The sequence below is a fragment of the Geotrypetes seraphini genome, chromosome 9, assembly GCF_902459505.1.
Source record: "Geotrypetes seraphini chromosome 9, aGeoSer1.1, whole genome shotgun sequence".
Classification (NCBI taxonomy): domain Eukaryota; kingdom Metazoa; phylum Chordata; class Amphibia; order Gymnophiona; family Dermophiidae; genus Geotrypetes; species Geotrypetes seraphini.
The window spans coordinates 119,787,696-119,812,794 of NC_047092.1; the positions used below are offsets into that span (position 1 = coordinate 119,787,696).

At 42.2% G+C, this 25,099-nt stretch overlaps 1 protein-coding gene across 3 annotated transcripts in view; it reads left to right on the forward strand.

Annotated features, from left to right (window-relative positions):
• Positions 1–25,099, forward strand: part of KIF1A (kinesin family member 1A) — a 627,076-nt gene that overhangs the window by 455,716 nt on the left and 146,261 nt on the right. For all 3 annotated transcript variants that reach the window (XM_033958697.1, XM_033958695.1, XM_033958696.1), the window contains 4 exons: positions 1,388–1,496; positions 14,671–14,737; positions 14,850–14,934; positions 18,915–19,020. In XM_033958697.1, coding sequence (XP_033814588.1) covers positions 1,388–1,496; positions 14,671–14,737; positions 14,850–14,934; positions 18,915–19,020 — 367 coding nt within the window. The remainder of the gene's footprint in view (positions 1–1,387; positions 1,497–14,670; positions 14,738–14,849; positions 14,935–18,914; positions 19,021–25,099) is intronic.

Below are 25,099 nucleotides of genomic sequence, written 5' to 3' on the forward strand. Positions count from 1 at the left end.
TGGAGGAAGCTTGTCAAAACCCGGACAAAGTGCTGGGTTTTGAGCAGCCTTCCGGACCCCTAGACATGTCCTCGAAAAGGAGGACATGTCTGAGGAAATCTGGACAGCTGGTAACCTACCATGTCATTGTGTTGCTGCTTTCAGGAATGCACAGTGTTGTTGGCTGAAGCAATGCAAAATGAAATCTAATGCACAAGTCACTAATCTGCAGTACTGAGCCAATTTATGCAGTTAATTCCAAAGATAATTGCATAAATTCTTATGCGTATTGGTCTTAAGATGTTTAAAGCAATGCAGAAAAAATTGGATACAAGACAGCGGTTTATCCTGCCTGCTCTATGTATGGTTACCATTCGTCTGGATTTACCCAGACATGTTCTCTTTTGAGAGGACTGTCTGGTGTCCAGACAGTTTTCTAAAACCCGGCAGTTTGTCTGGGTTTTGGACTCCCTCTGAGTCCAGCCTAAATTTTGTTTTACCTTCAGGGGGGGGCCTGGGAGTAATGAGGAGGCAATGGGGGTCACCCACAGGTGGAGACACATCAGTTGGTTCAGGATCAAGAACTCCTGTTGCAAGCCACTGGAGACTAGTTTGGCAATGGTTGGAGGCGTCAGGAAAGGCCCCTGCTCTGCCTGAGCTTGGGACTGCATCTGGAAGGCATCCGCACATGCATATGATGTCATCAAGTATGTGTGGGACACAAAGTGATGTCAGAGGGAGAGCCGAGGCTGGCATGCTGGCAAAGAGCCAAAGAGGTACAGGAGGGAAAGGAAAGGTGCACAAGTGGCGGGGGTGGGGGTGGGTGGGGAAGGAATGTGAGGGCAGAGAAGCGGGCAGGGGCATGCTGCTGCCCCGGGCATCTCCTACCCTCGCTACACCACTGCATTTAAATGCAGTCTGCGCTGAAACCATTAGAGCATTAGTTGGTGCGCAATGCTGATGCTAATTGTTTTTAGTGCCAGTGTTAGATTTTGAGCATCAGCCCTAAAGTGAGCACTTTCACAAAACCTCTATATACCCAGGTGCAGCTGTAAATCTCAACATCTTGTTGATCATAGACATGCATGCCCCTTCTGAAATGGAGAATTCACATACGCCCAGCCCTGCCCCCTTGCCATTTGTGCATGTTGCAGATTTACTTGCATAAATCTCACATTTCAACATTTATTTGATATACATGTGTAAACTGTAACCAGGACTTCTAAAAATAAGAGCCCTACTCTATACACATTCATTATACAGTACACACATAATGATGTCTGTGAATATTCTCTCTGTGTGGGTTGCAGTTAGATGTTTGCTATTCTTTTTTCTCTCTTTTTTTCTTTCTTATGAATCCTGTCTTGCTTTTTCTCTTATCATAAGTCTTGTTTTAAATTTGTTGCAGTGCCTGCAACAAAACTGAGCAACATGACTCGTCCCAATGTCGGTCCTTGCCACTGCAAATATGACCTAATGGTGTTCTTTGAGATCTGTGAACTGGAAGCCAACGGCGAGTGAGTATCAGTTTCTCCATTGACTTTTATCACCTTTCCAGAACGTTGTATCTCCTGCTCATCGTGCAGATGGGAAACACCTTAGCAGAGCTGAATTAGTGGAAGGGTATATAGGCAGTGGCTTAAAAAGGGGGGTTGGCAGCCAGGGTAATGGCACCCGGCATCACTGCGCCATGCATCCCACTCTTCCCTGCCGTTTGAGCGCCCCTCCCACTCTTGAGTGCTTCCTGCCCCTTGCGTACCGCTTGACATGTTCACCAGTGTGGCAACTGAACAATACTGCTTATGCCGGCAAACATGTAAAGAAGTATGCAGAGGAGCGAAGAGGAGGAGAAGCATCGGCGTCCTCTGTGAAGACAGTGATCAGGGAGGTCCTGCCCCCCCTCCCCCCCTCTTTACTATACCACTGGGTATAGGAAGCTTTGGGGCACACATCTTCAGACAGCAGAATTTTTGGAAAAGGTTTGCAGCAATGTCAATCAGTGATGGAATCAGTATGCGGCCCAAGAACTGGCACATTATACAGTATATCATTTATTCATTTTATTTTCTGCCAATACAGCTCCACTACAACCCTTTCTTCGGTAACTTTCCCCTCATGCATTTGTAATTCGCTGAATGTCCAGCTTTTTTTTATGTTGAACCGCCTAGAAGTCGTCTGACTATGGCGGTATAGAAAAATAAAGTTATTATTATTATAGCTAATACCTGATCTAAGTGGAGTACATTGAAAGAGCCATAAAATCATATGCAAAAACAATAGTCAATATATTCAGTTAGGGGGGAAGTTATCAATCTGGACGAAGTAAAAACTAAAAGAGTGAATGCGTACAGATAATGAGGAATGCTAAGGACAAAGTGCAATCTAAAAGAGTAAATGTGTATAAGGAACTCATGGGAAACATGAGATGCTAGAAATGAAAGTGAGATCAGATGGAAGGATGATAAGTACCATATTTGCTGGTATATAGGACGCACTTTTTTCCCCTCAAAATAAACTTAAAATAAGGGATGTGTCTTATACGCCGATTATCTAAATTATGATATTCTAAATTATGAAATCTGCACCCTGTCTGTCCTACCTCCTCTGCTGCTGGAATCCTTGGTGGTCTTGAGGTGCAGCAGGCAGGAGCGAGCTTTCCGCACTCCTGCCCCGCTGCTAACCCGGTCGGTCGGTCGCTTCCGTGGCTGCCCTGAGTTCTGGCTTCTTCAGCCATTGAGTGGCACTGAGCAGGAGCGCGCTTTGGCACTCCTGCTCGGTGCTGAGCAGCTTCTTGACTGGCTCCGTGAATTCTCATATGAAAGAATGTAGCAAGCATGTTGAAACAAGTCTGTGTATATTGTGACATGTCTCAAGGTTACTCATGCACAGTTGCAACTCAGTTCGAGTCTAACATTCCAAGAGACTGGATGTCAAGAGAGTCCTCGTGTGAATCAAGTAAGAAACTGCTAGATTTGGAACACCATTCATTGTTAAAATTTCTCACAAAAGAAGGGAAAAAAACCAAAGGAGATCCATGAATGCATGACTGCAGGATTTAATTTTGTCAGACAAACAAATTAAGGTTTCCTGAATAGCTGAAGAAATGGGCATCTTGGCAGGTACAATTTGGAAAATAATTCATGAAAGGTTGGGCATGTCCAAGGTTAGTGCAAGATGGGTTCCAAGAATGATGATGCCATGTCAGAAGGTTACAAGGCTCCAGTGCTGTCAGGAGAACTTGGAGATGCTCTGTGAAGACCAAGTGAATTTTTTTTTTTCATCATTTGGTGACTGGAGATAAGACTTAGGTCTATCATAGAGATCCTGAGTCCAAAATGGAGTCAATGCAGTGGAAGTACAAGTCATCCTCCACCCCAAAAAAAGTTCAAGACAGAAAAATCTGCAGACAAAGCCATGGCAACTGTCCTCTGGGATGATGAAGAACTTTTGTTTTTGGAGTTCATGCCACTCTAGACAAACATAACCAGGGAGAATTACGCCAACACAGAAGTCAATCAAGGAGAAAAGACAATGTTTGTCGCTCCCACTCTATGGAATGCCGTCCCCTTAGCATTAAGACTGGAAACTACCTCTAATCATTTTAAAACTAACCTTAAAACCTTTCTCTTTAAGGATGCTTTTGAGATTTAGTTAAATGGATTACCTAAGTCTTCCCCTTCTCCATATTGTTCTTCCCCTTCTCCATATTGTTCTTCCCATTACCTTTTCAATTTTTTATTTTATAAATTGGAAACCCTCCCCTTTTTTCCTCTTGTGACAATTCAAATTTACATATATATGTTCTTTCCCTTGTTTTTAATCATTTTTATTATAAAAAATGTTTTATGTTGTAAACTGCTTTGGTATTAAAGCGGTACAGTCGACTCTGCTTAAGTGCACACCCTTCGGACTGGGTCTCCACGTGTGCTTAATAGGAGTGGGGGGGAGTGTAGGGGGAGGCTGTAGTTAAGTCGGCTCAGTTTAAATATGGCGCGAGGGCCTAAAGTACAGGAAAGCTATGCCCTACAGCTTGAGTGGAAGTGGAGCACTCACTTTCCCAGCTGTCTCAGCACTTAAGCTGCTGTGTAAAGCCTAGCCATTCCCAGTCAGAATGTGATTTCATTTAACCAGAGTGAACGTAACATGAAAGAATAGAGGTTGAATCTATAACATCAGTGCGCATAAGCAGATTGTGTGCTTATCCGAATTGTAAATATCCAGAATTTACGTCCATTGACTTTAATGTAAGAAAAATGGGACTGTGATAGGCTGCGGATAACCAAAGCGTGCGCTTAACCAACGTGCACTTGGGTGGAGTCGACTGTATATCAAAACATAATAAACTTGAAACTTGAGTTGTAAGTGTGGACTGCTTCTTTGGGGTGAGCTCAGCATTAGCGATTTGAGTGGTGTTTGCAGCTGTGTGAGGGTAAAATGTTGCCAATACTTTCTGAGGAATCAGAAGATGATTACAGCACAGTTGCTGAGTACAAAGGACTGCCTAATCAAACAGGAAACTGGGACCATCAAAGAGCGGCAGGAAGAGATGGATAAATGAGGAACATATGGATGTGCTGCAGGATTCGTGTGATTCTTTCAAAAGGGACATTCAGGCATCTCTTCTTTCACTCCCTTCTCTTTCTCTCTCTTCCTTGGTCCAGGGTCTCAGTTCACTCTCTCTCTCTTTCTTTCCTCCCACCAGTGGCGTGCCTAGGGTATGTGGCACCCGGGGCCCATCATTTTTTGACACCCCCCCTCCCATGTAAAAAAATATTTTTTGTAATGACCATGAAACGGAATAAATGGTCAGAATAGAAACAGGCAGTGAAAATTTTCTTATATTCCAAACATAACATAACATAAATTATGTCTGAATTGTCATGACATCAGAAGTACATATGGAGTACATAAGCAGGTGATGCTTGGGACAGTTCTGATTGTGTTAGTTCGGTTTTATGTGTTTTTTGAATAGAAGGGTTTTTATTTCTTTTTTGAAGGTTTTGTAGTTTGTGGTCGAGGTCAATAGGTTGTAGAGTTGGGGGTCGAGTGTTGCAGCTCAAATGGCTAGGAGGTTGTCGAACAGTTTTTTTTCTTTTGACGTTTTTGGTTGGAGGGTGTGTGAATGGTGTGTGAGTTCTCCTATGTCTGGTTGAGGTGGATTGAATTATTTAGCTGAAGAAATTAGTTACCCCTCCATTCCACACACATTAATTCTCTTCCATTTTTGTTCCCATTATAAAAAACACTGATAAGTTCTCAGAAAAAAAATACATTAAAATAAGAAGTGAAAACAAAGGCCCCTACAGATGAGAACATAACATAAGAATAGCCTAACTGGGTCAGACCAATGGTCCATCATGCCCAATAGCCCATTCTCATGGTAGCCAATCCAGGACACTAATACCTGGTCAAAACCCAAAGAGTAGCAACATTCCATGCTACCGATCCAGGGCAAGCAGACACTTCCCCCATGTCTTAATAACAGATTATGGACTTTTCCTCTAGGAATTTGTCCAAATCTTTCTTAAAACCAGCTACACTATCTGCTTTTACCATAACTTCTGGCCACTTCATTTTTAAGTTTAGATCTTTCCTTTCAAACAGAGACCTTGCTAGATGTCAAATACAGCACAAGGTAACTTCACATGGACTTAGCTGTGCAGGAAATGTGAATCTCCTCATACACCCACCATATAGTGCAAAAATGTGCAAAGGTCTGTTTTTTTCTTTCGATCACTACATAGCCTAATGCCACACAAGCAGCGCTGTTACAAACATATTCTGTAGGTCAATGCTAAGGATAACAAAGTTTCCTTCCTTGGACCAGAAGGAGATACTGATAAACCACTGGAAGAGATCCCAAAACAACACCCAAAGACCCACTCAGTGTGTGAACCAGTTGAGTGGAGTGGACTAACTGGGGGTAGAAATGGGCCCGGCGTTTGCTCAGCAGAATTTCCCAGACCACCTCTTCCTCTCAACACATGGACACGCTGCCACCACCACCACTAGGAACACATCACTGGGTAGGCCAGCTATGCTATAAACTTTATAAAACACATTATTATATTTTCTTATAAAGCACATATTTTAACTGAACTCTCTGACATCCTCAGCCTTTCCATGCACAAAAATAGAAGGAAGAAAAGTTCCCATTTCCTGCTGTCTCATGTCCCCGGCCTATACAATATTTTTTTTCTGCAGACCCTTCAAAAGTCTGACCAAATCCTCGTTTCACTTGCATTATAAAGTACTGAGGATGCCATCTCTCCCCAATCCCAGGTCCTAAAGTCTAAGACAGTAACGCAAACTAATGCTTCCAGATTCAGGGAAAAAAATTTTGATTCGATTCAGCCTATTGAATTGGTTTTTCAATTCGATTTTCCTGCCCAGTAGGGTGATTTTTTTCAAAACTCCTGGTGGGTTTTATAGCTTTTTCACCACCTTTGGCTTCTCCTAACCACACTGGCGCTGTGGTGTAAATAAAATAAAGAAACAAAAAGGACTTTTCCTCTCTCTGTTAAATCCTAGCTCACGTTTGCAGTCCAACACCAGCTCTGGCAGGATACACATTTCAAATCTGACATATTGTAATCACAAAACAGAAAATAAAATTAATTTTTCTACCTTTTGTTGTCTGGTTATATTTCAAATCTTGTTGGTCCAAGGCTCTGGTTTTCTTCTGATAACTTGCTTGCCAGGGTCTCCTTCTTTCTTCTTTCTGAATGCTAACCATCCATCTGCCAACTCTGTCCTCCCTTTCCATTTCCCTTCCCTCCCCAGGAAGTCTGGTATCTTTCCTTTTTTTCATCTCCCTCCACAGATCCACCTTTTCTTAATGTAATGTAATGTAATGTAATTTATTTCTTATATACCGCTACATCCGTTAGGTTCTAAGCGGTTTGAAGAAAATATACATTAAGATTATAAATGAGAAGTAAGAAGGTACTTAAAAAATTCCCTTACTGTCCCGAAGGCTCACAATCTAACTAAAGTACCTGGAAATTAATAAAGAAGAGAAAATAAAGATGGTTGAAAAAAGAAAAATTCTATGTGAACTTATAGGATGGAAATTAAACTGACAGTGAAGAACTGTATGAAAAATACATATGGAATGCAGTTAGAGAGGGTAGGTTACAATCTATTTATGGTATTTGTTTAATTGGAAGGTGTTAAGGTGGGTAATTTGGGGGAAGGTTATCTGAAGGTAGGTGAATCTTCTGGAGGTAAAAGAGGAGGGGTTAAGATATTTGGATGAATTTTTTGAAAAGCAGGGTTTTGATTTCTTTTCTGAATGTTTTGAAGTTGTCTGATATTGTCATAAGATTGGAGATGGAATGGTTGATTTTTGCTGCTTGTGTTGCCAGAAGGTTGTCAAACATTTTCTTGCGTTGTGTGCCTTTGAGTGGGGGGAAGGCGAAAGGGTTCGAGGTTCTTCTGTGTCTTGAGGTGGAGATTTGGTTTAAGCGGTTGTTTAGATAGGAGGGGGAAGAGCCGTGTAATGTTTTGAATATCAGGCAGTAGAATTTGAATTGGATTCGTGCTTGTATGGATAGCTTAACTACCCTTTCATCCGGCATCTCTCCCTCCTTCCCCACCACCCCAGAGTCCACCAGCTCTCCCTTTCTTTTCCCAATTACCCTCCTATCCAGTATCTTTATCCCTCCTCCACACCATCCCTTGTGTCCAATTTCTCTCCCTTTCTGTTCCTTTCCTCCCTCTCTAAATCCCATGGTCCATCATCTCTCTCCCTCTCCTCTATTTTCAGACCCATTATTTCTTCCCCCCCCAAAGTTTGGCATATGCACGTCTCTTTGAACACCCCCTTCCCTCCATGTATTTCTAAACCAGGGTCCCCCCAAAGGCCTGTCCCCCCTTAAAGGTCTGCCTGCACCCCCTTGAAGGCCTGCACCCCCCTTGAAGGCCTGCCCCACCCCCTTGTAGGCCTGTCCCCCCCCTTGTAGGCCTGTCCCCCCCTTGAAGGCCTGCCTGCCTGTCCCCTCCCCTTGAAGGCCTGTCCCCCCTTGAAGGCCTGCACCCCCTTGAAGGTCTGCACCCCCCCGAAGGCCTGTCCCCCCCCTTGAACGCCTGTCCCACCCCCTTGTAGGCCTGTCCCACCCCCTTGTAGGCCTGTCCCCCCCATGAAGGCCTGCCTGCCCCCCCCCTTGAAGGCCTGTCCCTCCCCCTTGAAGGCCTGCACCCCTTCAAGGTCTGCACACCCCCCCGAAGGCCTGCCCCCCCCTTGAAGGCCTGCCTGCCTGTCACCCCCCTCCTCCTTGAAAGCCTGCCTGCCTGCCCGCCCGCCCCACACTGAAGGCCTGATGCCCCGATCCACCCCGAAGGACCGCTCGCCCCCCTGGCCTCCCCGCACCACCTATGAAGCAGCCGCAGCAGGATCGCGACGTCAGCGATCCCTGCGCTGCTTAGGCGTTGCTTCCTGCGCTGCGGTCCCGCCCCTCCTCTGACATCAGAGGAAGGGCGGGAACGCGGGGCAGAAAGCAGCGCCCAAGCAACTCAGGGATCGCTGACGTCGCAATCCTGCTGCGGGCTGCTTCATAGGTGGTGCAGGAAGGTCAGTGGGGCGAGCGGTCCTTCGGGGGTTGGGGGGGGACTGAACGGCAAGGCCAGGAGCACCCCCTTAGGGCTGGCACCCGGGGCAGACCGCCCCCCCTTGGTACGCCACTGCCTCCCACCTCTTCGTTTATGTTTATATATGCTTTATATACTGCTTTTACTGACAAGCAGGCCAAAGCAGTATACAAAATATTAAAATAAAAAGCAGAGTAGAAAGGAACATCATAATTCATATATAAAATTTATCACACAACCAAAGAGAACAATCATACTATATTACATTACATTAGTGATTTTTATTCCGCCATTACCTTGCAGTTCAAGGCGGATTACAGAAGAGGATTTCTGGACATGTCCAGAGTTCACATGACCAATAACCAAATGAATTATTTCTCTCTAAGAATGACAGTTCACACAGAGGTGAGAGCCGGCTGGATGAGTTCGACACACATTCTTCTCGTACCTTCCTACCATAAATTAAACACAGCCTGCCACATTCACTCAACAAAGGAATGACTTCCCGGGCAGAGGGAATACTGACCTCCAGACACAGAGCTGACCAGAGCCAAAAGCTGCCTGCCACTACTGATCTGCCTCAGGTTGGACAGGGGGACAAATGTTAAAATCTAATAAATCACTTACAACTCCTAAGAGTCCAACAATCCGAGAAAGTCCCTGAAAGCCTTCTGAAAAAAATTAGTTTTTAATAAAGTTTTGATTTTTTTTTTAAAGATGATTCCTTATGAAGCAAAACTGGAAGAGCATTTCAAAGAAACAGTGAAATACAAAATAAATGCTGCATCACAGGTAGACTGAAGGCTTGATTCAGGGTCTCGGTGTCTCTCTCTCTCTCTCTCTCCTTAATCTAGGTCAGGGGTGCCAATACTTTTTTGACTCGCGAGCTACTTTTAAAATGACCAAGTCAAAATGATCTACCAACAATAAAATTAAAAAAAACACAATGCACATTGTACGCATAGAAAATGTTAATTATCATTCCTATTCCGGGGTTTTTTCAAAGAGGTCAAAGCAGATGATTCTATGCACTGTCACCTCAGTAACAACCATACAAAAATAGACAAATACCCCCCTCCCTTTTTACTAAACAACAATAGCAGTTTTTAGCGCAGGGAATTTTCCCCCTCTCCTTTGGTCACGGTCTCTCTTTCTTTCACTTTCTTCTGCTTCCCAGCCCAGTATCACTCCAGCTCCAGCTCCTCTACCTGCTCAGCATCACTTCAGCTACTCCCTTCCTCATGCCCAGCATCACTGCAGGTCCCCTCCACCCTGCACCTGGGTCCAACGTTGCTGTAGCTCCTCTTTACCCACCTGCTGGTCTTTCTAAGGCTACAGTGAGTTGTGGTATAGAGGAGGCTGAAAGCTGCCTCTATCTAGCCAACAGAACTTTTCCTCTGCCACGTCCCACCTACAGGAAGTTACATCAGAGAGGTGAGACGTACAGAGAAAAATCCCTTCTGGCCATAGAGAGGCAGCTTTCAGCCTCTGTCTACCATGACCCACTGCAGCCTTAGGAGGACTGATGGGTGGGTGAATAAGGAACAGCAGACTTGAGCACAGGGTGGGAGAAGAAGGGGGGGGGTTCATCTGTAGGTGGCCCCCTACCAATGGGCAGCTCTGGGCATTCTTCTGGGCTTGCTCAATGGTAACTATGCCCCTGCCTTTAATCTAATTAAATTATGATATTTATGGCTTTGATCCCAAATTTAAAACTTGCCTTTGCTAAATTCACTCAGTATTTATTCACATTTCTGTGCGATGTTTCACAAGGTTCCAGTGAGGTTCAGTATAAGAGTATCCTGTTTTATTTAGATTCAGAATAGTAGAAGTGACTATAGGGGAAGTTATCAGTATGGGGTACCATTAAGATAGGTTATTTTAACTTTAACCTGGGTTATTACTAATGAGGTCTCATTGTATAAAATGGGATTTGTGCTAAAAAAGCATAATTTGTGGTAAAATAACCTGTCTTAATGGTAGCCCATGATGATAATCTTCCCCCTAAGAATCTGCAAAGAGCTCCCAAATGTTTTAAGTACTAATTGCTCCTCAAGATTTAAATTTCAAAGGCTGATGTAGTGAAGTGTGAAGTGGCTTCACAAAGATGGACCGTATGTAGAAAATAATGCAAAACGACCACAAATGCACAACCCCACCAAATTTTCAGGGATTTGTCCTATTTTCATGGGAGACTTAGGGCTCCTTTTACTAAGCTGCACTAGCAGTTTTAGTGCACTGCATTGCCGCATGCTAGACGCTAACGCCACCATTGAGCTGGCGTTAGTTTTTGGCGCGTAGCGCAGAGTTAGAGTGCGGGGCAATGTAGTGCACACTAAAAACGCTAGCGCACCTTAGAATTAATTGAGGACATAGAGAATATCACTCTACGGGGCGACACTGTACTGCTTGGGGACTTCAACATGCCTGATGCAGACTGGAACACATTTTCAGCAACCACCAGTAGCAGCAAGAGGCTTTTGGCCTCCATAAATGGTGCACAACTAAAACAGATGGTAACAGAGCCCACTAGGGCCCAGGCGATCCTTGACCTGGTACTCACCAACGGGGAAAGCGTCTCAGAGGTCTTGGTAGGAGATACGCTAGCCTCCAGCGACCATAACATGGTATAGTTCAACCTTAGGAAAGGATTCCCTAAATCAATCACAAAAACAAAGATACTTAACTTCCGGGGCACACGCATGGGAGATTTCATCCATCAGACGCTGCAGGACCAAGCAGAGACCGGTAATGTGGAAGCTATGTGATCGTACCTGAAATCATCCATACACGAAGCTACTAATCGCTACATAAAATCGGTAGACAAATGGTTCACTGAGGAGATCTCGTACCTCATTAAGGAGAAGAAAACAGCATTTCTTTCCTACAAACGTACGCAGAGAAGGGAAACTAAAGTAGAATATAAGACCAGGTCTGCAGCGGTCAAAACAGCAGTTAGGGAGGCCAAACTTTGAGTGGAAGAAACTTTGGCAAAAAACATTAAAAAAGGGGACAAATCTTTTTTCAGGTATATTAGTGATAGGAAAAGGAACACAGACGGCATAGTACGCCTTAGAAGAACGGACGGAAACTACGCAGTGGCGGATTCTGAAAAAGCCGAAATACTAAATGAATATTTCTGCTCAGTCTTCACCTGTGAGGCACCGGGACACGGACCACAGTTGAAGGCAAAACAAATTGCGGAAGACCCGTTTCAGAATTTTGAGTTCACACCTGAAGACATCTACAGTGAGCTGACAAGGCTCAAGGAGAACAAGGCCATGAGACCGGACAATTTACACCCAAGAGTGCTTAGAGAATTGAGAGATGTTCTGGCGGAACCGTTGGCCGTGCTCTTCAATCTCTCACTAAGCACGGGGAAAGTTCCGTTGGACTGGAAAACAGCCAACGTCATTCCTCTGCATAAAAAGGGTTGCAAGGCTGAGGCTGCGAACTATAGACCGGTGAGTCTCACTTCAATAGCGTGTAAACTCATGGAAACACTAATTAAGCATAAATTAGATACGGTCTTGAATGAGGGGAATCTCCGGGACCCCAGTCAACATGGATTCACCAAGGGTAGGTCCTGCCAGTCCAATCTTATCAGCTTCTTTGACTGGGTAACAAGAAGGCTGGACTCGGGAGAGTCCTTAGACGTCGTATACCTTGACTTCAGCAAGGCTTTTGACAGCGTCCCACACCGCAGACTGCTGAACAAGATGGAATCGATGGGGTTAGGAGTAACACTAACTGCATGGGTTAAAGATTGGCTAAGTGGCAGACTTCAGAGGGTGATGGTTAACGGTACCCTCTCCAAAACGTCGGAAGTGACCAGCAGAGTGCCACAGGGCTTAGTCCTGGGTCCACTCCTCTTCAACATATTCATTAGGGATTTGACTCAAGGGCTTCAAGGTAAGGTAACCTTATTCGCTGATGATGCCAAACTATGCAATATCATAAACGGCTACAATCTGCAGAATACTATGGAACAGGACCTCCGTACTTTAGAAAGTTGGTCCTCTGTCTGGCAGCTGGGCTTCAACGCCAAGAAATGTAAGGTCATGCATCTCGGAAATGGAAATCCATGCAGAACTTACACCTTGAATGGAGAAACTTTGACTAAGACTACAGCAGAACGAGACTTGGGAGTGATCATCAATGCAGACATGAAGACTGCTACTCAAGTGGAGAAGGCTTCATCCAAGGCACGGCAGATGATGGGTTGTATCAAGAGAAGTTTCGTCAACTGGAAGCCTGAGGTCATGATGCCATTATACAGAGCCATGGTGAGACCTCATCTGTGTGCAATTTTGGAGGCCACATTACCGTAAAGATGTGCTCAGAATTGAATCGGTTCAGCGGATGGCCACCAGGATGATCTCGGGGCTAAAGGGTCTCTCGTACGAAGAGAGACTGAACAAATTGCAGCTCTATACTCTCGAGGAGCGTAGGGAGAGGGGAGACATGATTGAGACATTTAAGTACATCACGGGACGGGTCGAGGTGGAAGATATCTTTCTTCTCAAAGGACCCTCGAACACAAGAGGATATCCGCTCAAACTCAGGGGAGGGAAGTTTCGTGGAGACGTCAGGAAGTACTTCTTCATGGAACGAGTGATAGAGCATTGGAACAAGCTTCCAGTACAGGTGATCGAGACCCGCAGTATCCCAGACTTCAAGAATAAATGGGATCACTGCGAGAGTCATACCAATGAATAGGGTCGCTAGGATATAGACTTAATAGAGCAGGTCAGTAGAGTTAAGGGGGCCAGTAGACTTAAAAGGGGGTCAATGGTATGGGCAGACTTGATGGGCTGTAGCCCTTATCTGCCGTCATATTTCTATGTTTCTATGTTTAGTAAAAGGAGCCCTTAGTTTTACAATCATTTTATAAATTTTTCATACAAGGTCTAGTACACACTTGGAGGGAATTCATCAAAGAGTGTGCAATCACATTAATGCACGTAACACGTTAGCACGCACTAACCACTAAAGATGCCCATTATATTCCTATGGGCATCTTTAGTGGTTAGTGTGCACTAATGTGCCTAGCACCCTTTGATGAATTTCCTCCCTAAATGAGTTACTGTGGTGCAAAATTGTGCAAAGTAGCTCATTAAAATGAAGTTTTTAAAAAAAATGAGTATTCAAAAATGTCATGAGCTTGTGGCTTTAGTTAAAAAGGCTCTGCATAATAGTTTAAAATGAATTGCTTAAATGAATAGCAATAGAAAGCACACATTTGCATTACAACGAATTGTCTTGTACTTACAGTGCTTCTTTATAAATAGATCGATTTGTAGGGCTGGGCATTTTCGTTCTGCTCAGTTTGTTTCATTTTATCTCTTATTATGTCATTCAGAATGTACTAAAATGAAATAACATGCAATATTCATGTTAGCACATAGTTGGTGTAATTATTTTATATTAGTATGTGCTAGAGCAAAATGTCAAGCACTAAAACACAATTAAAATAATCCCTCAAATGAAACAAAGTAATGAACATTTTTTTTTTCTGAGCACATCTTACGAAGGGGTGTTGAAAAGTTTTCAGTCCAGCCAAGAAGAGAATGATGTGTATATACTTCAATCAATGATTTGAAACAATGTCAAAACAGAGAATTTTATTTCTGTAAATTGGCACTTAATGAAGGCCCCCTTTTATCAAGCTGTATTAGGATTTTTTTATCGCAGGACATGGCAGTAAAAGCTCCGATGCACATAGGAATAAGATAACACTCTTTTTAATTACAGTAGCAAAATAACACTCAGAATTCTAAAGAAAGGAAATAAGGCTGGCAGATGTTTTTTTTCCCCATTTTTATTACATGTAGGTCTTGTAATGTAATGTAAAGTGTACTGTAAAACTTGGACTATAATTGTGTATGTTTATCTGTAAGCTGCTTAGGACTTAAGCAGATTATACATTTTTTAAATAAAATAAATAAATAAATAAATAAATAAATAAATTTCAGCACCCTCTCATATTGCTTGAAAGCTATATAGTATGTTCTCGATGAATCCATTTTAGCTTATTTTCTGCAGATTTTGTGATATGATTTTTACTCTTGCTGCTTTTGTGTCTCATTCTCTTTTTCACAGTTATATCCCTGCTGTTGTGGATCATCGTGGAGGGATGCCATGTCATGGGACTTTCTTGCTGCACCAGGTACTGCATTATTTATTTATTTATTTTCTCTCTCTATGCATGCATTTTCTGCATTCTAGGTTAAATCTCTGGGCTTTATCTCATTGCCTTTTTTTTTCCTTTTTACACAAAGGGGATCCAGAGACGAATTACGGTCACTCTAGTGCATGAATCTGGAAGTGATATTCATTGGAAAGAAGTGAAAGAGCTGGTGGTGGGTAAGTTGAAAACTCTCTTGATGTGATTAAAATTGAAAATGTCTTTCCTATCTGTCTTCCTTTCTTTCCCTCTCTTATTACCTTTCCCCTCCTCTTTTCTTGTGTCTTCTCTTTTCCACTTGTCCTTCCTTTTTTTGCCTGATCAAATTTATCAGAGTAATTTTCGTGGTTTGTCCTATGAGTGAGCAATATTGATAAAACTACTGTTACCTGTGACTGAAAAGATGAAGAACATTTCTTTTAGGGCTCCTTTTACTAAGGTGCGCTAGCGGTTTTAGCGCGTGCTAAACGCTAACACCTCCATAGAGCTTGTGTTAGTATTTTTTGTTTAGCACATAGTTTGCGCGCACTAATCTTCAGCACGCACTAAAAACACTAGCGCACCTTTGTAAAAGGAGCCCTTAATTTATTTTGGAAATTTAAAAACCTGCAAATCCCAAAAGTTTTATGCAGAGAATGAACAATACATTAGAAATAATTATACAAATAAACCTATACAAATATAAACAAAATGGAAGAGGGCTCAGCCCTACACACATTGGCCTAAATTCATTAAATGGCTCCTAAATTGGGGCACTGAAAAAAAAAAAGAATGCTAATTACTATTCTATAAATGGAGCTCCAATTTGGGCGCCATTTATAGAATAGCACATAGCGTCGGGATCTGCGCCCATAAATTAAGCATGGATCTGCCATATCTTTTAACACTGTGTGCAAATGCTAGGAACGCCCCTGACCTACCCATGTCCCTCCCATGGCCACACCCCCTTTTAAGATCCTTGCTTGAAAGTTTACACAAGTATCTTTATAGAATACCGACTAGGAAGATGTATGCATAAATGTAAATTGTTTCCAGTCAGCGCCAATAATTGATTGTTAGTGGCCAATTCTTGCAGCTAATTGGCTTATTATTCTTTTTTTTACTTTTTTATTTATTAGATTTTAAAAGTACATATACAAGAACAACCTGCTTTAAGAAATATAGCAATTATTCAACTTAGGCTATATAGTTTACTTGAGATATCTCATTCACACCTCAGTGTAAATATGCAAATGTATTCTTTAACAGTGCATATTTGATATTTAGCCCTCCTATCAAATTTATTTTCCAACTCTAATGAACCTTAGCGACACCACTCAAAGCTCAAGTCTTTCATTGCTTTAAGTTTCATGTGTCCACTCTTTATCAGTTCATCAATGAAGAATGGAGGGTGACCAATGTTATGCTGATTTTTAGAAGGGGTTCCAGGGGAGATCTGAGAAATTACAGACCAGTAAGCCTGACTTCAGTGCCGAACAAAATGGTGGAAACAATTATAAAAAAATAAAATTGTGGAACACATAGACAAACATGGTTTAATGAGACCGAGTCAGCATGGGTTCAGCCAAGGGAGATCTTGCCTCACCAAGTTGCATGACTTCTTTGAAAGTGTGAATAAACATGCAGATAAAGGTGAGCCGGTTGAAGTAGTGTATCTAGATTTTCAGACAGCTTTTGACAAAGTTCCAAATGAGAGACTCCTGAGAAAATTAAAGAGTCATGGGATAGGTGGCAAAGTTCAGTTGTAGATTAGGAATTGGTTATCAGATAGAAAACAGAATGTAGGGTTAAATGGTCATTTTTCTCAATGGAGGAGAGTAAACAGTGGAATGCCGCAGGGATCTGAACTGGGACTGGTGCTATTTAGCTTATTTATAAATGATATGGAAATTGGAATGACGAGTGAGGTGATTAAATTTGCAGATGCCACTAAACTGTTCATAGTTGTTAAAACATTGATTGTGAAACATTGATTGTGAAACATTGCAGGCAGACCTTAGGAAATTGGAAGCCTTGGTGTCCAAGTGGCAGATGAAATTTAATGTGGACAAATGCAAAGTGATGCATATTGAGAAGAATAACCCAAATCACAGTTACCGGGTGCTAGGGTCCGCCTTGGGGGTTAATGTCCAAGAAAGGGATCTGTGTGTCATTGTAGACAATACGATGAAACCTTCCGACCAATGTGTGGCGGAGGCCAATAAAGCAAACAAGATGCTAGGAATTATTTAAAAAGGGATGGTTAATAAGACTAAGAATGTTTTAATGCCGCTGTATCGCTCCATGGTGCAACCTCACCTGGAGTATTGCGTTCAATTCTGGTCTCCTTATCTCAAGAAAGATATAGTGGCACTAGAAAAGGTTCAAAGAAGAACAATCAAGATGATAAATGGGATGGAACTCCTCTCATATGAGGAAAGACTATAAAGCTTAGTGCTCTTTAGCTTGGAGAAGAGACAACTGAAGGAAGATATGATTGAAGTCTACAAAATCCTGGATTATAACGGGTACAAGTGGATCAATTTTTCACGCCATCCAAAATTACAAGGACTAGGGGACACTCAATGAAGTTACAGGGAAATACTTTTAAAACCAATAGGAGAAAATATTTTTTTATTCAGAGAATAGTTAAGCTCTGGAACACATTGCCAGAGGTTGTGTTAAGAGCAGATAGCGTAGCTGATTTTAAGAAAAGTTTAGACAATTTCCTGTAGGAAAAGTCCGTAGTCTGTTATTGAGAAAGACATGGGGAAGCCACTGCTTGCCCTGGATCTGTAACATGTAATGTTGCTACTTTCTGGGTTTTTGTCAGGTACTAGTGACCTGGATTGGCCACCATGAGGACAGGCTACTGGGCTTGATGGACCATTGGTCTGACCAGTAAGGTCAGTTGTGTACTTTATAATAAGATTCACTTTATTCTTTAAAATCATAAGACATAAGAATAGCCTTACTGGGTCAAACCAATGGTCCAGTCCTCAAAATTAAAAGTGGAATTCATTATCTGCACTAGCAGACCATTCAGAACAAGCATTATACCTGCTAACCAGTTTATGGGAGGCAAAGCCAATTACTTGCCAGCTCTGCCCTATAAAGGGCATCGTGAAAACTGCAGCTCAGTAGTATTTTTCAGTCTTTAACAGAGAGTTGAAGGGTCCATTGTGATGGATGAGGTTCTGGACTGTTTAGCTCCTGGATCAGTTAGATAACTAGTTAACTAATTGGGCTAGAAAGATAGAACGGATCTCAGGGTCCATTCTCAGAGCCAGATTGAAGGAATACCCAGAGGTATCTTGGTTATTTCTCCATTTCCTCTGGGCCAGTGGTGTAAGAGTGGCACTATTCCCTCTCTCTTCCCCCCTCCTTAGACCTTCTGAATCTTTAAAAAAAAACCAAAATAAACATTTTAGAGTATATCAATCCAGGCGGTATATTAAGCTTTTTAAATAAACATAAATATGTGTGAAGGTGTTAGTTCCACTTCCAGGAACATACATGCTCATACTGAGTAAATGTGCTGAGAGGCTTAGTACATACTTATACCAGTATATAGCCTCTAGGCAATTACTGCATATTTCTGCATATAAACATTGTTTTTCCTGGCTTATAAAATGACCCCCTTCAATATACAAATTTGTTGTGAAAAGCGATTCTTCTAATGTTCACACAACAAAACACTGTTGCAAATACATAACAAAAAGGTCTCATCAAAACATCCCTGAACACTGTCTTGAAGTTTCTTTCTTTTTTTTTTAATGTCTTTATTAATTTTCCATATGAAAACAGTGCGTTGAATTATACATACAATTGACTTCAAGATGGCACTTACAATCGTTCAAAGAAATAGAGTACTACAAAACATCCCCCCCCCCCCATTCATGAACCTGAACTCTTTCATTTGGTCAATTAGTATAATAAAATATAATACCCCCACCCCACCCCCGGATGTGCAAATCAAATAGGATAATTCAGCTAATCAGTGTTAACAAAATTTGTCAATGGACCCCACGTTAATTTAAATATCATCGAACTATCTTTTGACAAAACAGAAAAGTTTGCATGTTCTCATTTCTTTACCAGGTTCACAGCCTCTGCAGGTGCCATCCTATGGTACATAAAACTGTCCATCTGAAGATATCTTGCTTTCTATGCTTTGCAGGTCGGATCCGAAACACTCCAGAAGCAGATGAGTCTATTATTGACCCTAATATCTTGTCACTGAACATCCTATCATCTGGATACATTCGTCCTAGTCAGGATGATCGGTGAGTTTTCTTCCTGACTATACATCTGTTCTTCAGTTTTTTTCTCTAGAACATAGCAGCTAAATTGCCTCCAAGCTGGGTTTTGGTTGACCTTAGGGGTCTTTAAGGATATGAGTATTTTCTGTCAGATTAAAGAAACCAACAAGAGTGAAACTTCCTAAATAAGAGGGTAAGAGGACAAAACCCTATATCCCCCTCCAGTATTTAAAGCTTATCATGTTTTAGATCAGATTGGCTTTTGGGCCCTGATTCTATAAAGTCTGCCTAAAGTTAGACATAGATAGCTGCACCATTTTGTGCAGCGCTAAATGTGATTCTATATAAAAGTTAGGCACCCATTATAGAATCATGCTTAACACCGCCTGAGCGTGCTTAGGTGACACGAATCATTCGAACATTTAGGCACATCATATTTATGCCAGGGTTTCTTCACCTAAAGTTAGGTGCTGATATTGGAGCCTAACGCCTTCTAATTCAGAAAGAGGCGCCTAACTCAAAAACACGCCCATGATCAACCATGCCCACTTTTAGTGCACTATAGGTGCTTTGGGTAGGTGCCTACTTTTTATAGAATTGAGCTTTTCGAGTCAGATACTTAACTTTCAATTAAGTCCAATTAAAGCTATTTACGAGGTGTTAAGTGCCACTATCGATACCAATGCTTAACTTTAGCCATCAGGGCATTGCTCTTCACATTTCATTATACTACCTCGAGTTACTGAAAAAGCATGCTTCTAATATATTATGCAGTTCAGTGTACTCAGGCTTTCCTATCTTTGCTTATCAACTCTCTGAATACATAAATCCAAATAAATAAATAGGCAGCCAGATTCTATAAATCACACTCAAAAAGGGTGCGAGAAAAGATCAGCGCTTAGGGTGATTCTAAAAAAGGTGTATGCCCTCTATAGAATTGTGCTTAGTGCCAATCTTTTCTGCGCCCCAATTTTGAGTGCCAGATATATAGCTGCTGAAACCTGGTGTAAACACTGACACCCAAGTTGGGCATGGAGACCCATTATTCTATAACAACGCTTGCAACTTTTAGGAATGCTGCTGACATGCCCTTGCCTCTCACATAGTCATGCCCCCTTTTGAGTTGCTCCCGATGGGTTGGAGCATCATGCGTTGTAATATATGACAAAGCCAATTATTGCTCGTTAACAGCTCAATAGCCAATTAAGTTGCATGTGCATCTTGGGTTCACATGCAAATTTAGGTGCCTAAATCTGGGTGCTATATATATATAATCTGGGAATGATGAAGACTCCTAACTATGCTTAACAGTAATCTAACTTAGAGCTCCTTTTACTAAATCACAGTAGAGGTTTCTACCGTGGCCAAGAGTGCTAAATGCTCTGATGCTGTTCTGACATTCATTGGAATTCAATGAGCATTGAAGTATTTAGCCCTCTGGGCTGCGACAGAAACCTCTACCTCGGCTTAGTAAAACCCAGCGTTAGTTCTTATAAGACAAATCCTATGCAAAATATTGATAGTAATTTATTGTACCGGTAATTGTCCTTTTTTCCCCATCAGATCCAACTTAATAAAATTTGGGTAGTCGTCTACCATAAGAGCTCTTTCTTACTGCACAATATAACAGGTTTCAAACCCAGTAAATGTGATAAGTCCATTGTTTTCATCAGGGCTTCTTAAACCTATCCAATTTCATTCTACAATCAGGTATTTAGGACGTCCATAACAAATATGCATTATGTTCATTTTATATATTGGAGACCAAGGGCTACTTTTACAAAGGTGCGTTAGGGCCTTACCGCGCGGAATAGCGTGCGCTAAATTGCCACGCGCACTAGCCGCTACTGCCTCCTTTTAAGCAGGCAGTAATTTTTCAGCTAGTACGCACTATAGCGCGCTCTAATCTTGTGCATGCACTAAAAACTCTAGCACACTTCTGTAAAAGGAGCCCCTAATATGCTCAAACTTATCTTATACATATTCATTGTTGATACACTGAAAAATAATTAAACATGGGGTCACCAGGACAGATTTGGTCAGCCTTAGTTTACAACTTCCAAGACAAAAATTCTAGGCACAATATCTAATATTTCTCTCCTAAATAAAGGCATATTTTAGAAATCAACACAGGCTAGTTTGTTCTTGTATAAGCCTTGGCCAAATTATAATATTTATGTAATAAGAATATCTCTATATATTAAAGCACAGTTCTACATAGGAGGAGCATATTTTGACATATCCCATTCACTGCACTTTCAACACTGACCTCAGTGTGTGCATGGAACTGCCAGAAACTTTGAAATTTTCAATCTTTTTCTTGGTGGCATGAATCTTGAAAATGTTTCATGGGTTTTCTGGATCTGTCCTTGCTTTCTTCTTGCTAACTGCTGAATAGTGCTCAGTTCAGTATTATTAGAGAATGCCAAGTGGTCAAAGAAGACTTTTGGCCATATTGAAAGCCAGCATCAAGATGTAAGAGCTAGGAGAAAAGAGATTTTTCTCAGGATCTATCTAGACATTTTCCGTGAAAAATACAAGTACGTGCCTCTGAAGTCAGAGATAATATTGCAGTGTGCTGTGTCCAAATTGCAAAATGGATGATTACAAAGGATAATTATTAGTTTTGATAAACTATGAAAAAGTGTCCTAAATATTGTTTACCTGTTTTACCTCCCCACCCCCCTACCTTTCACAAAACCGCAATAGTGTTTTTTAGCTCAGGCCAGCGCACTGAATACTTTGCACTGCTCCTGTTCCTATGAGCGTCGGGAGCAGCACGGAGCATTCAGCGTGCTGACCTGCACTAAAAAACGCTATTGTGGTTTTGTAAAAGGGGCGTTAATGATCAGGAAGAAGTATGATATCATTTCCCAGGCTTTAGCCTCCAGTATAAGTTAATTGCCATTTTTGCATTGTTGATATTAAGGAGCATTGAATTGTTTCCCATTTTGGCTTTCAGCTACTGTATTCACAATTCTCTTCTTTAGCGGTACACCAACAGTGCTTTCCAATTATAGATGATACAGTCTAAGATCATAGTCAAGTGCAAAGTCTGTCATAGAGTTTTGAAGTTTTAGTAGCCTCATGCAGCAGAAGCTATAGATCATTTAACTGTCCTTGTTTTACAATGTCAGTAGGAAGGAATATGTAACATTCCTGACACTTAGCAAATGAGTCAAGGGGAAGGAAAAAGATGAAAACAGCAAGTGACTATTACTGTGGCTACCTGAAAAACCGACAATTGTAATGAGCTGGGAGGTAGGACAGTTGTCAGGAATGCCTAGTATGTTGAACCAAAGGTTACAGGAAGACTAGGGGGGGGGGATTTTATATCTTGCAGGGATTTCTTTGACCCATGGATGCTGGTCTGCAAGCTAATTTTCAAAAGGAATGTCCCATGAAAATTCAAGACCAGCAGAGACCATGGATGCAAAATACAGTGGTACCTTGGATTACGAGCATAATCCATTCCAGGAGCATGCTCATAATCCAAAATGCTCGTTTATCAAAGCGAGTTTCCCCATAGGAAATAATGGAAACTCGCTTTGATACGTTCCCCCCCCCCCCCGAGAACCAGCATTGCTCCCCCCGAAGGCACCCCCTGTGATCCAGCACCCTTCCCCCCCGTGATACGCCCCCCCCCCCCCCCGATTGGGCACGCCTCCCAGCTGCGATTGGGCACCCCTCCCAGCCGCTTCTTACAGTCATCTGGGCACCGGCACCGGCATGTCCTGTGCTTGGTGCTGGTGCCCGAAGATTGGCCTCGAACATCTGCGCATGCTCAAGGCCTGCGAGTTCACGTTCAGAGCGCAGATGCTCAAGGCCCAGCAGAAGAGAAGGCCGATATTCGGGCACTGGCACCAAGCACATGACATGCCGGTGCCGGTGCCCAGATGACTCTAAGAAGCGGCGGGGGTGCACAATCACAGCCCGATCGCGGCGGGGGGGTGCCCAATCGCGGCGGGTGGGGTGCCAGATCACTTTGGGGGGATACCGGATCGTGGGGGGAGGGGGCGCTCGTAAATCAAGCCACGCTCGGTTTCCGAGGTGCCAATTTTGCAAATGTTTTGCTCGTCTTGCAAAACACTCACAAACCGGTGCACTCGTAAACCGAGGTACCACTGTACCTGCAAACTTGGCATCAGCTTTAGAGCAGTTGCAAAGTAAGAACAGTGCAGTGGGTGCGGAGATTTCAAAATGAAATCTCCATGCACACTTGACTTTCCCCATCCTAACTCAACCTCCTGCATGGCAAGAAATCTATGCATTATGAAATAATGTGTACTTTTTGCCTCTGAAGGGAAGGCAGTTTTCAGCCTGAGAAATTTACCCATTCTTAATTACTTTTTGCCTATTTCCCTCCCTGTGACTAATAAAAGATATAACAGAAAATATACTGGCACATGATCTAGGAAACAATATAACCAAAATATGGAAATGTGAATGGCTGGCTAATATATTGTTATGGAGCAGGGGTTCTTAACCTAATCCTAGGGACACATCTTGCCAGTTGGGTTTTCAGTATGTATACCTCCAGGAAACACAATATACATTTGTATATAATGGAGGCAGTGCATGCAAATCTATCTTATGAAAATCTATCTTATGCATATTCATAGTGGATATTCTGAAAACCTGACTGGCTAGGTGTGTCCTTAAGACTGGGTTGAGAAGCACTACTATGGAGTATTCTAATTCTCAACTCTTTCCCGAAGGTATACTTAGCCAGTCAGGTTTTTAGGATCACCATATGGAATCAGTCTGCATATACTGGAGGCCCATTGTATGCAGATGTGTCTCATGCATATTCATTATAGCAATCCTGAAAATCCAGCTGGCTAGGTATGCCTCCAGGAGAGGGTTAAAAAGCACTATTCCAGGGGAAGGACATTGGCCTTTACTTGGAGGCAGTAGAAGAGTACAGGGATAAGACGGAATCACTTTACAGCCTTTGGTTGTAGTCCCAAAATTGAGTTGTAACTGGAGTTCTTTTTTAGATTTAGAATGAACATTCATGTTTACTTTGTTTTGGGCATAACTGTAATGCTTAGGTTTTGGCATTGCTTTTTTTTTTTCCTGCAGGCACATCTCATAAGGGGAAAGCACAGTGGGCCTGATTCTATGAACGGCACCTAGGCTAGGCACTGCTAGGCAATCTAATCACAGATGCCTAATGACGCCTAACTTAATTCTGTGTAGAACTAAATTGTTTTTAATTGGTTTAAATGGCTCAGTAATGTTCAACTAGTGACACCGAAGTCAAGACATCCTATGGCACCTAACAGTAGGTGTCACCTGAAAAGTAGGCATGATTAGGGGTAGAGAATAGCTGTAGTTGACTTAGGTGCTGTAGTTAGGAGTTAGTACATTAGGCCAGGTAAAACCTGGCCTAATAAACTGATGCCTACCAGAGGGATACCTAGTGATGCCTAAGCATGATTCTATAAGTGGTGCCTAGTGGCTGATTGACAGCTGTGCCAACTGGCGCCTAGAAGTTAAGTGCTGTTTATAGAATCAGGCCCAGTAAGAGCAAAGGAATGTAACAAGCAAAACAGGGATTAAAATGACAGCTGAAGAAATCATGCACATATGCACACAAGGATTATGGCTTTTAGCTTAAATTTCAATGGGAAGGTAGTGAGGGCTTACTGGGAGGGTGGGGCAGTTTAAGAAGGAAGGTGATCGAGTGGGGTAGAGGCTGATCTGAGCATTTTTTATAAACTGCTTTCTTCCCACCTGCTTTGCTCTTCTGTTTTCAGGTTCCATCACAGATAGCAGGTCAAACAAAACACCATCCTCTCTATCCTTCAAGCTCCCTACACATATTACAGTCTGAATTTACGAGTACAAGTGACTGAATACATTAAATTAATATAATCAGATCCAACAGCCTTCTCCTTTATATAATGCTGTTTAAGGGCAGTTTCAAGCAGATTTAGCATAGATGCAAACATACTGTCAGGGAGACAAATCATTGCCAACCTAAGAAAGTCTACAAATCCTATTCTAAGTTTAATATTTGTATTCAGTGTGAATATTGAACCTTTAACATTATAGAAATAGAGGGATTATGACAATAAGCTCTTATTGGAAATTTGCT